Consider the following 15,351-nt stretch of genomic DNA (forward strand, 5'->3'; position numbering starts at 1 on the left):
CCATCCATCCTTCTGGGCGTTATTGGTGTAGGAAGGGAAATTCATCAGGGAAATTCATCATTTGTGGCTTTAAATACATAGTGAGATACTTCGTCTATCCCACGATAGGACGCGAGAGATTAACAATGCGATTCGGATTCGGATTCTATCGTCAATGGTTAATCGGAGGGTTTGAATATGAAGGTACCACTTAAAAGATTACAGCTTATCGATAAATTCGACTATCGCGGGCCCACTTATACTTACATGAACATTCCATCTTTGCAGATTGAATAACGTTTCTAGCTTTCTCATACCTTACAGAAATCAAAGCTAAACACTCGCATCTTCAATTCTATTTCCTAACTCTCTTCCAAAATGCCACCCCCAATGCAACAGAAACGCATGACCGCAAATCCTACGCGACCATCCCGCTATCGCGCTGGTAAACCGACGGGCGCATCATCATCCTCTGAATCTGGTTCAGAAGCTAGTGATGCCGAGGTTGACCAGCAGCAACAAAAGACCCAGCAGCAACAAAAGACCCAGCGTAAAATCGCGCCACCACCCAAAGTCCCAAGTGCAGGCAAAATCATCAGTAATCTCAGTAAGGTAGATCTCAACGAGCGCCAAAAACAAGAGCAGGAGTCGAATGCCAGACGCGTCGAGGCTGCGAAAGCAGCCCGCCTGGCTGCCGAGGAAGGTTTCGTCACAGAAGAAAGCGAAGAGGATAGCGAAGAACGAAGTGACGAGGATGACGATGAAGATGAGGATGAAAGTAGTGAAGAAGATGCCCCACGGCGGCTAATGTTAAAACCCAAGTTTGTACCTAAAAGCCAGCGGAACGGTAATGGCAGCAAAGAATCCGTCCAGGAGCAAGACGAGGTGGCTAAGCTAGCCGAGGAGGAGGCAAAGAAAAAGAAAGCTATGGACGAAATGGTTGAGGAGCAAATGCGCAAAGCTGCGGCGGCACGCGCGGCCAAGAAAAAGCACTGGGACGATGCTGTAGACGAGGAAGAAGACGTCGATACCGAAGATGACGTAGACCCGGAAGCCGAGTATGCCGCATGGAAGCTACGCGAACTCAAACGTATCAAACGAGAACGTGAGGCCATCGAAGCTCGCGAGAAGGAAAGAGCCGAGGTCGAGCGCAGAAGAAACCTGACGGAAGAAGAACGGAAAGCGGAAGACGAAGCTTTCTTAAGCAAGCAGAAAGAAGAGAAAGACGCGAAGGGAAAGATGACTTACATGCAGAAGTACTTCCACAAGGGCGCATTCTACCAAGATGAGGCCGAATCCGAAGGCCTGGCCAACCGAGACATCATGGGCTCACGATTCGCAGACGACGTCAAGAACCGCGAGTTGCTTCCGAAGGCGCTGCAAATGCGCGATATGACGAAATTGGGAAAGAAAGGCGCTTCCAAGTACAGGGACCTTAAATCCGAGGATACAGGCCGATGGGGTGATATTCGTGATACGAGACCGGGGAAAGAATTCGACCGATACAATGTCGACGACAGATTTAAATCCGATCATGCTAGAGAGTCATCTGGTCCCGGCGGAGCTAACGCGGTGCCGATTGGCGAGAGAAAATCCGTTCGCGGCGCACCGGAAGGTCCTAAGAACTCGGACCGGGGACGGGATAACGATAGATACCGCGAACAGGAACGAGACCGCGATCGAGATAGCTATCGCCCGAGAGAAGATGATAGACACCACAGAAATAGGTCCGGGCCTAGGTCCAGATCCCCTAGGAGACATGATAGGGATGATTATAGTAGTCGAAGAAAGAGAGATTCATCACGGGGCGCAGGTCGCTACGAAAATGATAAGAGGCGAAGAATAGAGTCTAGGTAGACTTACTTTCGCTTTGCAACTTGTGTGCACATACTAGTTTTATAATAAATTACGTGAGTTAGACGTACTCTAAGGAGTATATCGCCCACTCGATACCTATAATACCCAATCTATCCATATATAATACACCCTCTCTATGTTCTACTTCCCATGTCCTCAATGTTCCTTACGGGATTGTGATGTCCTAGATTTTTTAAACTGCAGTACTACCCTGGGTGGTGTCGGTAGAATAACCAGGGGGTGGCGACACTCCTTGGACGTCATGGCCTTTAAGGTAGTCTTCCTTCTCTCCGATCTGCTTGCCTCCAGCTTCCCACCTCTGCACTTGCTCCGCACGCTTCTCGGCACAAAGCCTCTGCAGCGCAGGCCAGTAGACATCGTGATCATACTCGAACTGCAGCTCACCGCCTGGGAATTCCGCCCACAGCTGCTCCTTCGGTACAAACTGCGTCATATCCTCGTTGAACTTTAACTTCTCCCTCGTCAATGGGTCGATGAACGGCGTAATGAGCTTGAAGAAGCCGTTTACAACCCAAGGGACTATAATTTCTCACATTAGCTCATGTATAATAGTATAATTAGTCTATTATCGTAAGGTTACTTACTGTTGATAATCATGGCCCGTCCGAGCCGCTCGGGATAATGCGTCTGGAGGATGCTTAGGACCTCGCGGCCTTGGCCGATGCCAGGAGCAGTGTTTGTGCGGCTCTTGCCTGACTTGAAGTTGATGAGGAGACTAAGGGTTTCCTGCTGAGCCGGCATGAGGTCTATGACCCGCTCGAGCATAAAAACAAGATGTTGGACTTGTCGGGGCGAGACCTCGGTATTCTGACGTCCTGGATTTAGGTAATGGCAAGGACGGCAATGCTTGTCGTAACCAAGCAAGATTTGCTTTCCAGTAGCATTCTCAGGTCCAATGTGTTCTGCAGTTAATTCCTCGACTCCATATTCTCTCCTCCAGGCCAGAGTTTCTTGCAGACGCTTCTCTGCGTCCTTTTCATGCCACTTGGTAGCTCTTAGGTATCTTAGCAGACACTCCCTCGTGAGCCACATCTTCTCGCCGTCAGTCAAGGGACCGCTCTTCTCTTTAGATTGAACTTCCGTCCATTCCTTCACGCGGCTTAGAAGCCAGTCATACTTGGTTGTCTGGTCGGCAGTAAGAGCCTGCTTCTCAGGTGCGGTGCTACTTGCGGTGGGAGCCGAAAGTGGCGTCTTAAGTATGCCAACCTCAGTCTTCTCTTCGAGGACCGAAGGTTCGACACTTTCAGGAGCTGTTGCTATATTAGACGTAGACATTTTAATCCGTAATATAGATGATGCTAATCTCTACTCAATCGAAGACTTAATGACGCGGTTTTTTTTTAAACTTATCCGCGTAAAAGTTATTCGCGTTAAGTGAGTTGTTGAATTACTGGTGGTTTGTGCTTTAAGCCAAGCTAATAGTTCCTAAATTAGAGCATGTAGGTACCTATGTAAGGACTTAAGCTCAAGTCCCTAAAGCTAGGTTCCTTAGGTACCTACGTATCATACTTGTACCTAAGTACTGGGACCCACAAGCCACCAATAAACCAATAAACCAATAAACCACTTAACGCGAATAACTTAAGACGCGTCTAAGTTAGAAAAAGCGCGTCGTCAAGTCTTAAATCAGTAAATTACCCAAAGAGACTGTGGCAATAATTCTTGTTGTTTGGCATCCAACAGCACAGCGCAAATCGAGATCATACCCAATTGAACATGGCGGAGGCAGATCTAGCAGAGTTGAACGAGCAATTCGGTGCGCCGAATAAGGAACTACAACCCGATGTCGTCTCTGAGCTGCGATCCATCATGCGGATACATTCCCTATCTGCTCAGGATTTATTTTTCAAGTGGGAGTCCTACTGCATAAAAATGGACATGGACGGGAACAATATGTCCATCGAAAGCTTACGAGCCCTCAAACAAGACATTCAAGATGCCTTGGAGCGAAGCAATCGAACGCATCAGGTCCATATTAAGACAGAAAAGCGCTCAGCTGGAACGCCGCGCAGCAATGTTAAGAGTGGCGGGGATGTCTACGGGATGTTAGAGGGAATGATCCCCAGTACACCAGCTACGGCGAAGTTGAACAAGAGCGCCTCCAAAAATGCCGCCAAGAGACGAAATCAGCCCGATACTCCCTCGATGGCTCGGGAATTGGAGTCTCTAAATGTTAGCTCGTAAGTCACTATCGGGATATAATACCTATATAACGAAGACTAAGAATTTACAGAGCAACTTCCTTTAATGATCGCCAAAACCCAGGGGAGGTAATAGAGGTTCTTAATAACCATCTTAAACCCCCTGAGCCCCCAATTGCACCTCATTCAGAATCGCGGATCAAATTGACCGCAGCTTCAGACATGAAAAAACTAGGTTACAAAACGCTCGCTATGAAATCTTCTGAAGCATCTGAGATTCTAGACGACCGGATAGACGAATTTCTAGGATTAATAAGAGATCACAAAAACATAGACGAGAGCGAATTCGGCAGTGCGGCCAGTCAAAGTACCACGGAAATTGTTGCTGTAGGCCGAATTGCGTCTGATTCTTCGGAAGGCAAGCTCAATGCAGCATCTCTTGTTTTAGAGACTTCGAGACGGACCGGGGGCGGTAGAAGAATCCCCCTGAACTTACAAAAGCTTAATGGTCGCTATCAGTTTTTCCCGGGACAGATTGTCGCATTCAGGGGTATTAACTCATCCGGGAATGAATTCGTTGTTCAAGAAGTACTGGAAATGCCCCTATTACCCAGCGCTGCATCTACACCTGCCGGTATCGAGGCTCACCGGGAGAAACTTCGGGGTGGCCCAGACGCAATGGACTCGGGCGATGAGCCGACACCGTTAAATATAATATTCGGTTCAGGTCCCTATTCAGCTGATGACAACCTCGACTTCGAGCCGCTTCACGCCCTCTGCAGCCAAGCGGCAGACACGTATGCCGACGCCCTCGTCTTAACAGGACCGTTCATCGACGTCGACCACCCTCTGGTTGCTACGGGTGACTTCGATCTCCCGGAAGACGCGGCTGTAGACCCAGATGCCGCAACAATGTCTACAGTTTTCAAGTACATGATTTCTCCAGCCCTGAACCGACTTGTTGCATCAAATCCGACTATCACCATTTTGTTAGTACCGTCCGTGCGCGACGTTATCGAGAAACACGTATCCTGGCCCCAAGATCCTTTCCCTAAAAAAGAATTAGGGCTACCTAAGGCCGCACGTATAATCGGCAATCCTATGACTCTATCCATCAATGAGATGGTACTCGGAATTTCGTCGCAGGATATCCTATGGGGCCTACAGCATGAGGAGCTTGTCGGTAGTCGGCCTCCAGACAACCACTTGTTCTCGAGAGCTCCTAAATATTTGATCGAACAAAGGCATTATTTCCCTATATTCCCTCCAGTAGATCGACAGAAGCTGCCCAAGGTCGGAACGGCAGATGGACTTCCACCTGGTGCTATGCTTGACACGAGCTATTTAAAGTTGGGAGAGATGGTAACGGTAAGGCCTGATATTATGATCATTCCGAGTGCTTTACCTCCGTTTGCAAGGGTATGCATTACTATAACCCCTTATTTGTCAGACACACTTATTAACATATGCTAGGTCGTAGAGAGCGTTGTAATTATCAACCCAGGATACCTCTCGAAAAGGAGAGGCGCAGGGACATACGCTCGGATGACTCTGTTTCCACCGACGGTGACGGAAGAAGAGCTAAGTAATGGAGGCATGGTTAGTCACAAGTTATTCGAAAGGGCTAAGATTGAAATTGTGAGAATATAGTGTATACAATTACCCATATCAAGACGGACTCTTAAGAACCTAGTGATAAAATATTAACACCAGCTAATCCTCTTACAACCTACTTCTAATGCATCTATCTATCAGACTAACTACCTAGGTCGTTAGAATTATACCCGAAGGTTAAACTAGTTTGGAGATTATTTATTGCATTTTTCTAGGCGCCTATGAGTCTCATACATGTAACAATACGAGGTTAGAATGTAGGTATTGTAATTGGTAGGTACCTCCTTAAGTAGGTAAGCTTTAAAGTTTGTACCTTTCATATAGTTATAGAGTACATAGAAAAGGTACCTGGACATTTACTGCGGACTTGAATTGAGAGCTCCACATCTACAACATTAAATCTACCCCAAGAACTTCCAACTTCCACCAGACCAATAGGTATCCAGATCAAGCAATAGATATTCGCAGAGAAACGACAAATACATAATAAACTCTTCGAAACGGTGCACCCAAATACAGTAACCCGGATCGCATGCCCTAACGTACACGAACGTATCAGCCGGACAAGAGCAATGTCAAACCTCCAGCCCGTAAAGGGCAGCAGTAAAGACCAGCCGGGCCTACGGTACCCGACGAGTGGCAAGACAATCTACCACCGACCGCTAAACCGTACCAAGGCCGCCGAACTCAGTGGCTCTAGCTTCGCCTACCTTTTCTCCGAAATGGTAGGTTACGCCTCGAAGAAGATAGAGAGTATACAGGACCTAGAAAAGCGGTAAGTTAGCTAGGTAGTTAGCTAGGTAGTTAGCTACCCGAGACCAAGCAGACAAGCAAGCAGGCAAGCTCGAATAACTAATACAACCTAGACTCAACGCCCAAGGTCACCCCATCGGCCTCAAGCTGCTCGACCTCCTCCTATACCGCGAACCGCCGCGCTCACAGACGCGCCCGCTGAATATCATCACGCTCCTGCATTTCATTAAGATCAACGTGTGGCAGCACCTATTCGGGCGAGCAGCCGACGGCCTGGAGAAGTCGTCGGACCCGTCCAAGCCCGACGAGTACATGATCATCGACAATGAGCCGCTGGTCAATCGCTACATCAGCGTACCCAAGGACATGAGCCAGCTCAACTGCGCGGCGTACGTGGCGGGCATCGTCGAGGGCGTGTGCGATGGCTCGGCATTCCCGGCGCGCGTCACGGCGCACAGCGTCGGTAAGCAGGAGGAGGGCGAGATGTGGCCTGGGCGGACAGTCTTTTTGGTTAAGTTCGCACCGGAGGTTATGGAAAGGGAGGGGTATTTGGGGAAAGGCTAAAATTGGGATGGTATATTTTGAGTGAAAGGGATGAATCTAGGCGTGACGGTTCTAGCATTGCACGGCGTTCGGGGCGATTTGCCAGTCGGGGAATCGAGGATAGGATTCATTTTATATCAAGAGCACGATATCACCGGGTCAGAAGGCAGGGCGTGAGTTACGATATTAGGGCAATCCAAAGTCAATAGGTGACTATCTTGAAGATAGAAAGAAAAAAGGATTATGTTACTACGCCGATTCGCCGTGAGACGCCAGTTCCCCATCAAGACTCACGCCTCTATAGGCCTCTCCAGCCCATTATCAAGGAAGCCGCATCCTCCAACAATAATACAAACCAGCTCGTCATCGCGGTAGTCCCTTATACGAAGCTCGACCTACGCCGCCCGACTTCCCCACCGCAGGCCCCTTGCCCATGAGCTCAGCAAGCCCCAGGTCCTTCCAAGCAGCCTCCCTGCTGCGCTGGGTAGCTTTCTGTATACCGAAGGCGGCATGCTGGTCGGGCACGACGTCGTCCTCGTCCTCGGGGTTTATGGGCTGGTGATGTGGCGGCACGTAGATGTCGTCGTCGGGTAGCTTGTCCTTGCAGAAGTCCTCGAACATGTCGGCGTCGCGCGGGCGCTGCATGTGTACGTACGTGTAGCAGCTGTCTTTATTCTGGGGGAATGGGTGGGTTAGCCTGAGAGTAGATAGGGTAATTGGTTGCTTTAGAAGGGAAGGTAGAAATACCATCGTGCCCGTATGAGCAGGTTTATTCGATTAGGCAGTATGGCGTGTTTCTGAAGTATTGTTGACTGGTATTTACATGTGAATTGTAGATGCTGTTTATAGTGTATTTAGGTGTACCTATGTACAGTGGGATTAGGTGGGATTAGGTGGGATATGTTTGATGCAAGTTCCCATCGTGCTTAGGTAATGTTGTAGGTGTGGGGCGTTATTATTCTACAGCTACCTACGCAGCTCAAGATTCACGGACGCTTTCCCTTTCCCAGAATGTACCTATACTTCAGGGTACCCATTGGTAGACCTCATATCTACAGAGTATACAGGAACCGTATCTAATTTCCTCTCAACTATGAACAGAACTATCTATCTAACCGAAAAGTGTACAATATGGTATCTCTTTAGTAACAGACGGCCCGACCAGATATTCCCAGACTCCATAACGGACCATGGCCCTACTTATAAAGGGATCGCAGCTCGTACAGCGTTACTCATCATATCAGTGTGAGGTATCAAATTCTGCATGTGTAGCTAACTGTCCTCCCACGGCACTATTTCTGTAACACTCGTGAGCGATCTCACAAACGGTGTGTGCTACGATATTGTACCTAATCGGAAATTAGGGGGTATCATCACTCTCTATTAAGATATACTAGACAAGTTTCAGGGGGACATATCCCGTTCAAAGTCCCGCCGATGTGTTTAGAGAAACATAGTTCAAGACATTATCCTGAACTGGCCAAGTTTATTACGTTGAGTCCTACGTACATTTAATGTCAGAGTAACTTATGATTTCCAATTAACCGTATCTAGGTACACTTAACTTAGTAGGTAATTTGCAAAAGGAGGCAGTCGAGTTGGGGAGCATTAAGGCGTAAACAAAACGAGCATAATAATAATTCATCGTTGGTTGCTATTTGTGATAGCTAAAATATCACCTTCAGTATACCCCCTTTAGCATAACTTCAATCTGCAAGTTGCTATGAATCCATATGAACCTCATCTCAACGATACCCTAGGACGAAATCCACCATTCCAGCCATCGTATGTCACAACGTTTAAGTAAGATAGACTCCAATTCCATAATCCCTATCAACATACCAGCCGCGGTGACCCTTCGAAATGCACTCACTCATCACGGAGTCCGATAGATACTGAGCCGCGAGCGCAGGGGAGATAGTCGAGGTGCCGATGCGCTGGGGGCAGACGGAGGCGGTGCAGTTGCCGGATACTGCGTGGTAGCATCCCTCAACTAGTTTGACCGTGATGTCACCCTGCACGGTTCGAAGTTGCTTGATCGCGTCAAGACAGTCATCAGCAGAGGGGACTAGGCCCTATATGTTGTATTAGCAAGTGTACCTATTTATACGTATACTTCGTAAAATCATTTTTAATAAACAGCTTGCTTACAACTTCCGAGGCAGGCTCGTAGCAACGATGAACTGCGTCGCGGCGCTGCATAGCATGTCCAACAGCAGAGTCGGTAATCATGTCGCGGAGGACGGTCTCTTGCATGAACTCAGATGAAGAAAGAGATCCTGTACCCTTGATGGCAGCGGCGGCTACAGAGGGTGCTAGATTAAGGGCGCCGGTCGTGATGATGGCCAAGGCGGCCATGCGCGTGAGAAACATGGTGAATATTGCGAACAGATGTGATATCCTAGATGGAGGTTGAAAATGGGATAGTTGCTAAGATCAAGAAGTCGGTCTCGAATAAACTGTTGTCGTTTAAAAAAGTGTTTGGTGGCTAGATGGTGTCAATGTTTGCTTGGTTTATCTAGGTAACTCTAAGAAGATTGTCAGATGGAAACAGCGATTGATAGGTGCCTACCTACATAATAGGTCGGCTGATTTTGTTGCAGAAGTGGGTTACTTACTTCAAGTTACTTGGAAGGTTCGACGAGTCTATTAAATTAACACTCGTGATCACCAAACGTGCTTAGGAAAGGGGGAAAGTAACACCCCCTCAGCTCAACCAAAATGAATGCTTGTGCTTCAAAGCCCGCATCGCAGTGTATCTATGATTAAAATTTAATATGGCCAGTGTACCCGAGATAAGTGAATGCAGACTCGTAGAATTGTCTAACCTTCCCGTCTTAGCATCCAGCAATGACCTTAATGCTTAGAACAATGCGGCCTAGAAAGTGGCCGTGAGAAAATATCCGTGTAAGTTACATGTCTAGTAACCAACTCAGCATACAACTCAACAAGGCAGGCCACTAATTACTACTAATAAGATACCCTCGGTGTAATAAATATTTTAGTTATTTGTTCCTATGAGCAAGTGTTCAGGGTTGAATTGTTAAATCTTTGTAACCACAAGGTTAATAGTAGTGCTAAATGATTGGGGGGAAATCTCAGCTTAATAAAAATATATTCAGTTTGAGTGGTTTGTAGCTCCTGAAGCCATACATGGTCAAATAATTAATTCGCAAGGCTATTTACCTCATAATAATGGGTACGTTCGAGTATCGAAGCAAATGCTATAAGTACATGGTTACTCGTCCATGCGTACTTCGACTGAGTTCAGTCTCTGCTAGGGTTTCGTCTGAGCTACATAATAGAAAGTCATTACCATGGTGTCCCTAAAATCTCATCATAGACCCTATGGGAACAATACAGGCTGCTCCAACATGTATTCGATAATTAATCCACCCATAGTCGGTACGTGCCATAGTGGCTGTTAATGTTAGTATGGTCCGCCATGACTCCTAGGTTTCCTTTGCCGATGCAGCCGTCTAGCAGCGGGCTGGCTATGTAGGTCGTCAGCCAGGTTGCAGATCTATTGACGGGTCTGTTGACGTAGGGCTGGGCGCAGAAGCGGACTCTGCATGATCCTTGGTTCCAGACAGCGCAAACACCCGAGTAGAGTGCGAACTCCTGCTGCTCATCGATTCGAATAGTGTCAATGATCTTCTGGCAGTCCGAGACCGAGGTGTTGGTAGACTATGATATACTGTGTTAGCTTGGCCGTATGAGATGCAGTGAATAGGAGAGGATCCTATGACTTACGCCGTAACAAGTAAAGGCATCTCGTTTCTCGAGACCCGAATGCACCATGGTAGATTCAATTCCAAGTGCAATCTTAGATGAGTTGAGTACTGCCGTCATGCCTAAGCAGCTGCCAAAGGCGAGAAAGGCAAAGATAGCAGTGAATCTCATGGTGACTAGAATGGATATCAGAGCCCCTTTGAAATTGGAATTGTATGGAGGAGAGGAGAGTGCTAGGGTTTAGTCTTGAAATTCTAGTAGAAACAAGAGGTATGCGCTGACCAGTGTGTTTTTAGACAGTTAAGAAAGTTGCAAGTTGCTTGTAATCAGACCAAGACAAATTTCTTTTTTTACAAACACCTGACGGCATGTGTAAAAAGGCAACTGCATTCTAGGCAGGCAGATTATGTACTTTGGACATGACATCAATTAGGTAAATGAAGCATATGCTACACAAAAGCAACCAGTTGAGGCAGGAACGCTCCGTCAGGACGTACATTTGTACATTCGTACCCTTTGCAAAACTCCCTCATGTTGCCGTAAATGCTGTTTTTGTCCAGATACTGCAGCAAACTACACGCATGCAGATAATCTTACATCTCAAGGCACATGTGTCTACACCATAAAAATATACATAGATCTAAGTACGTAGTAACATGCCTAGAAGGGACAGCAACATGCAGCCATTACGATCTTGCCCTCCCCTTCCACCCCCTTTTTTTTTGCTAGCAAGATTCGGCTCGTTCTTTGTGTACGCTGACAATTCAGTAGTGAGATTATGCATGCGAGATTCTAACAACCTACGTACATAAATCAAAATATCTTATACGGGTGCCAGCAGAGCCTCATTAGATGCGCTATAATCACAACCCACACAAAGGTCAGTCATCATACAATTATGTAGGTATTTATCATTCGATATAGTCCGTAACCTATGTTGAACTGAGACGATCAAGTGTAAGTAATAACTACCCGTCAGAAACTCAGGTCGGACATGCTGTACATTGAACATGACAAGAGCTTGTGAACCGTCGAAAGCGAATGTCCGGAAAGACTCACGGACGCGTAAGATATAAGCTAAATCGAGACACGCGACGACAAGCCAAGGTCAGCTGATCATAAGTAAGCTGATCGTAAGTAGATCTGTCAACATTCGCAGATCGATCCGATGTCGTTCTATGTATGTATGTAGTATGTAGCACCACGTCAAGCCACGAGAAGTGACCGCTGCAAAGCCTTGTCGAGCATGACGATATAACCACATCGCACGTACCATCCATCATGTCATGATTTTGTAAAATATTAGACATGGTCAACTATATACAAATAAATGTATATACACGTCTAGTCAATAATTAGGTAAGCTTCTAATAAATCGTAAATGGACATGATTAACAGGGGCAATGATGCAGTTATTTATTAGCCAGTGGGGAAACATATATGTTATTTATGCTTAACAACTTTTACATAACAGCATAATACTTTAAGGTTATAGATATAATTAGTAGCTAGGAACAGCACGTTTTCGGCCTGTATGCAAGGTATTTTGACAAGTTTGACATCGGTAATAATTAATGTAAGCTTTTAGCTGATAATAAAACGTGGTAACAAACGGGTATTGGATCTGAATATGGAAGTGATCATTATTTCATTTTGACATACTTACCCAACTATGTATAAACCCCGTCTCCACAATTCGTTCATCTCGTTCATTTCGTAATAATTTCTAGGCTATCTGCTACTGTGCCTCGTCAACAGGATGCATTGCAGGCTGTACGAAAGGTAAAAAGATCCCGTACGCGTACCCGTTCCTGTTCGGCTTCTATATCCAATTTGAGGATTTTCTGCGTTGCCTGCCGTTTGTCCTGGCCGAAAAGTCGGAAATACCCGTAATTTATTATGCAACGTGCCATGTGCTTGTCGGGTTTATACTGAGATCTGAGGCTAGGAAAAGAATCCTCTAGGAGAGATCATTGGGTTCATTAGGACCATTGGGACCATTAGGTTTCATCCTGAAGATGGTCTATTTACGCTATAGCAAACGCACGCGCATGCAAGGAATAATATGTATGTATTGACTATGTACATACATACGCACGAAGTGCTATCTCTATGTAGGTGAACCGTGGTAGACGTTCTGTAATCAGCACTTAACCCAGAAAATTACCACCAATGCTCCGATCAAAAGGTCCGTGGAGGCCTCGATCTACCTCTTATCATTTACAAGCTAACCTAGGATGGAACGCGTGTTGGGACTATGGTGAACTTTGCATATGAGCTCAGACCAGTTATCCAACAAGAAGGATAACGCTAGTGTTCATTACAATACGATAAACGAGCACAGCTCGCAATTGTTACCAATATTGTGTCTTTACGTACGATGTAATGATTAGCTAATAAACCCTCAAAACTCAAACTCGCGTAAACTTCGCGAAGAATTAGGTGCCGTTTCATGCAAGACGCCAATTGTAGTTACCTATGCGAAGTATAAAGAAAACCTACAAGTAGGAATGATAAAATTGATACGAGATAACTATTATATATATATATGAAGTAAATAAACTTGTCGAGGGGTAATTCTTCGCAGATAAACGTAATTATGTATATCGTTTTAGCCAATGTCTTGCATTTGAAGATGCAAGAATGTATGTGTGTTACACAGTAGAACCCACGTGTAGAAAAAGAAAAGCTTCTGAACTTGACGAATTAGGTTATTACCTAGGGGAAGCTGTTGCGGCGGGTGCAAGCGTTATGGGGCCACCGACTCCAGATTTTAGCATTCTTAAGTGGTCGAGCCCCTAATGGGCCTGTGCGACATACCCTGTCTATCCAGCTACCCCTGTCTCCCCCTTTTCAAATGATCCAATGGGCTCCCCTGGCTCCTGCATCTATCAGGCGCATGGATGCGCGCTATGGGCTGCTGCAAATGGCTGACAAGGTTAACAAGGCCCTGCAAAAGCCTGCAAGGTTAAGAACAAGGTTATCAAAGTTAGAAACTGCAGAAGTCTGGAACAATAACTCCATTACTCGTCTACTTCTTACTCTAACTGTCTGTCACTACTTTCGTACATCTTTTCGCTCCCTTTTGCCATTTATTCTTTTTGCCCCTCGAAGGCTTAGGGTCACTCGTTCCTTGCATGATCACGTACGACTTGTCGGCAACAAGACATTCATTCGTTTCATTTTTACACAGTTGCTAGTCATTACGTTAGTATTAGTGGATATATACACACATACAATTACATTCGTACATCCAGCACACGGCATTATATGCGTATAACATAGATCATACATAGATCGCAGTCATTCTCTTCCTATCACTCGCACCCTCCTTTCAACCTCCATTTTTGTGTCGATCCTTTATTCCAATTTATCTCGACACCTAAATCATCGACCCAAGGAAGTATCAATGAACTGAAAGACCGAACGCCCTTAGTCTTAATTCAACCGATTGATCCCATCTCCAATGCCAACTTAGAGATCACTATCGCAAGAGCAGAGTAAGTTATAGCCTGCTCCTTCCAATTGCGTTCGTCTAGACCCAATTCTCGGCCTAGCCAAGCGCGTCCTTGCCCTTTAGTCCTTTAGCGGCTTCTGGTGAGCTTTAGGACTTGTTATCCACGAAGTCATTCGCTTGACTGACGGTTCCTCCTAGCACTCATTCCCCAACCCGACCTTATACTCTCACCGTCGCGCTCCTCATTTTGGAACACCGTGGTTTGCCATTCAGTGAGCTCGGTTCTGAAGACGGCGGCACCTACATATTAATATCTCTTCGATTTGACATTACCGGTGTACCTCGGTTCTCGGTTCTCGTTTTTCGTATCATTAAGGGAAATGGCTTCAATTACCATAGAGAAGGCCACTAAGCCTGGTCAATTGATCGTTACTACCCAACAACTCCGCCCACCTAGCAACGAGAGGAGCCTAGAAGGTAGGGAGTTGCGCCGAGGTTCTAACGTATCGACGCCAAATTCTACTACCGCTTCGAACGGATTCGACACTGACATAGAAGCAATGATGCCTGTCAAATCCTCTGAACACCTGAACAAGACATCAACCATCGGAACTAGGCGAAAATCAGATTGTCCTGTCTGGCCTGGACAAGAACACTGGCAGCAAAAGGCACAGGCGGCCAAAATCAACAACAGATCTTGCCAGTGCATAGCTCGTCTTAGCAAGAGGAACAGAATCATTGCTAAAATCCTCATTGGTCTATTGATAGTGGGCATTGCCGTTGGTATTGGCTTCGGTATCAGCAAACCTCTCGGCGCGGGCATCTGGCAGCCTTCGAACCACTGATTGCCTGAGAACAATATAGAAGCTGAAGACTTCATATGTTATCAGAAGTACGAGCGCCGTAGTTATGCGACCTTGTTGTACGATGATGATGATGTTAGTTGCCCAGGAGGTCGAAGTTTTTATTCGACCTAGCATTATTGTTATTTGAAGCTTATCGGGGCTGAATTACCAGCAACACCAATCCGCTGATTTAAATCAGGGTTTGCTTGCTTTTCAATTGTCTATACTCTTCAATACTTTTGTTGATACCCAATTGGACTTCGGTTCACATGCACACTGGTTTTTCGCGATTCAGGCCAGGGGAGAAACGGTACCTCATTAGACTGCGGAATATGGAGGCGTTAGGAGTAACACGTGGAATGTGGACGAGGCATCTCACGAAAAGGCGTCTTGTTTTTGGCGAGGTTGA

The 15,351-nt window shown here is 46.2% G+C and overlaps 6 protein-coding genes across 6 annotated transcripts; 3 read left to right on the forward strand and 3 right to left on the reverse strand.

The window, feature by feature from the left end:
* Positions 1-357: 357 nt before the first annotated feature.
* Positions 358-1,836, forward strand: GL218_02298 (Microfibrillar-associated protein 1; the record flags this gene model as incomplete). The annotated part of the gene is made up of 1 exon (XM_033578802.1): positions 358-1,836. The coding sequence occupies one exon, from the start codon at positions 358-360 to the stop codon at positions 1,834-1,836; it is 1,479 nt and encodes a 492-aa protein (XP_033438943.1).
* A 193-nt stretch (positions 1,837-2,029) lies between these two features.
* On the reverse strand, positions 2,030-3,132 carry GL218_02299 (CRAL-TRIO domain-containing protein C23B6.04c; the record flags this gene model as incomplete). The annotated part of the gene is made up of 2 exons (XM_033578803.1): positions 2,030-2,376; positions 2,442-3,132. The coding sequence occupies 2 exons, from the start codon at positions 3,130-3,132 to the stop codon at positions 2,030-2,032; spliced, it is 1,038 nt and encodes a 345-aa protein (XP_033437918.1).
* A 441-nt stretch (positions 3,133-3,573) lies between these two features.
* Positions 3,574-6,929, forward strand: GL218_02300 (DNA polymerase alpha subunit B; the record flags this gene model as incomplete). The annotated part of the gene is made up of 6 exons (XM_033578804.1): positions 3,574-4,037; positions 4,091-5,417; positions 5,472-5,636; positions 5,992-6,050; positions 6,172-6,387; positions 6,479-6,929. 6 exons carry the CDS (start codon positions 3,574-3,576, stop codon positions 6,927-6,929), a joined length of 2,682 nt encoding a protein of 893 aa, XP_033438159.1.
* A 342-nt stretch (positions 6,930-7,271) lies between these two features.
* GL218_02301 (uncharacterized protein) lies at positions 7,272-9,281 on the reverse strand (the record flags this gene model as incomplete). The annotated part of the gene is made up of 3 exons (XM_033578805.1): positions 7,272-7,605; positions 8,751-8,983; positions 9,060-9,281. 3 exons carry the CDS (start codon positions 9,279-9,281, stop codon positions 7,272-7,274), a joined length of 789 nt encoding a protein of 262 aa, XP_033438158.1.
* A 1,014-nt stretch (positions 9,282-10,295) lies between these two features.
* Positions 10,296-10,811, reverse strand: GL218_02302 (uncharacterized protein; the record flags this gene model as incomplete). The annotated part of the gene is made up of 2 exons (XM_033578806.1): positions 10,296-10,595; positions 10,662-10,811. 2 exons carry the CDS (start codon positions 10,809-10,811, stop codon positions 10,296-10,298), a joined length of 450 nt encoding a protein of 149 aa, XP_033438161.1.
* Positions 10,812-14,477: 3,666 nt separating this feature from the next.
* On the forward strand, positions 14,478-14,942 carry GL218_02303 (uncharacterized protein; the record flags this gene model as incomplete). Its single annotated transcript, XM_033578807.1, has 1 exon — positions 14,478-14,942. The coding sequence occupies one exon, from the start codon at positions 14,478-14,480 to the stop codon at positions 14,940-14,942; it is 465 nt and encodes a 154-aa protein (XP_033438160.1).
* Positions 14,943-15,351: the final 409 nt, after the last annotated feature.

The sequence above is a fragment of the Daldinia childiae genome (assembly GCF_008694065.1).
Source record: "Daldinia childiae strain JS-1345 chromosome Unknown Scaffold2, whole genome shotgun sequence".
Taxonomy (NCBI): Eukaryota; Fungi; Ascomycota; class Sordariomycetes; order Xylariales; family Hypoxylaceae; genus Daldinia; species Daldinia childiae.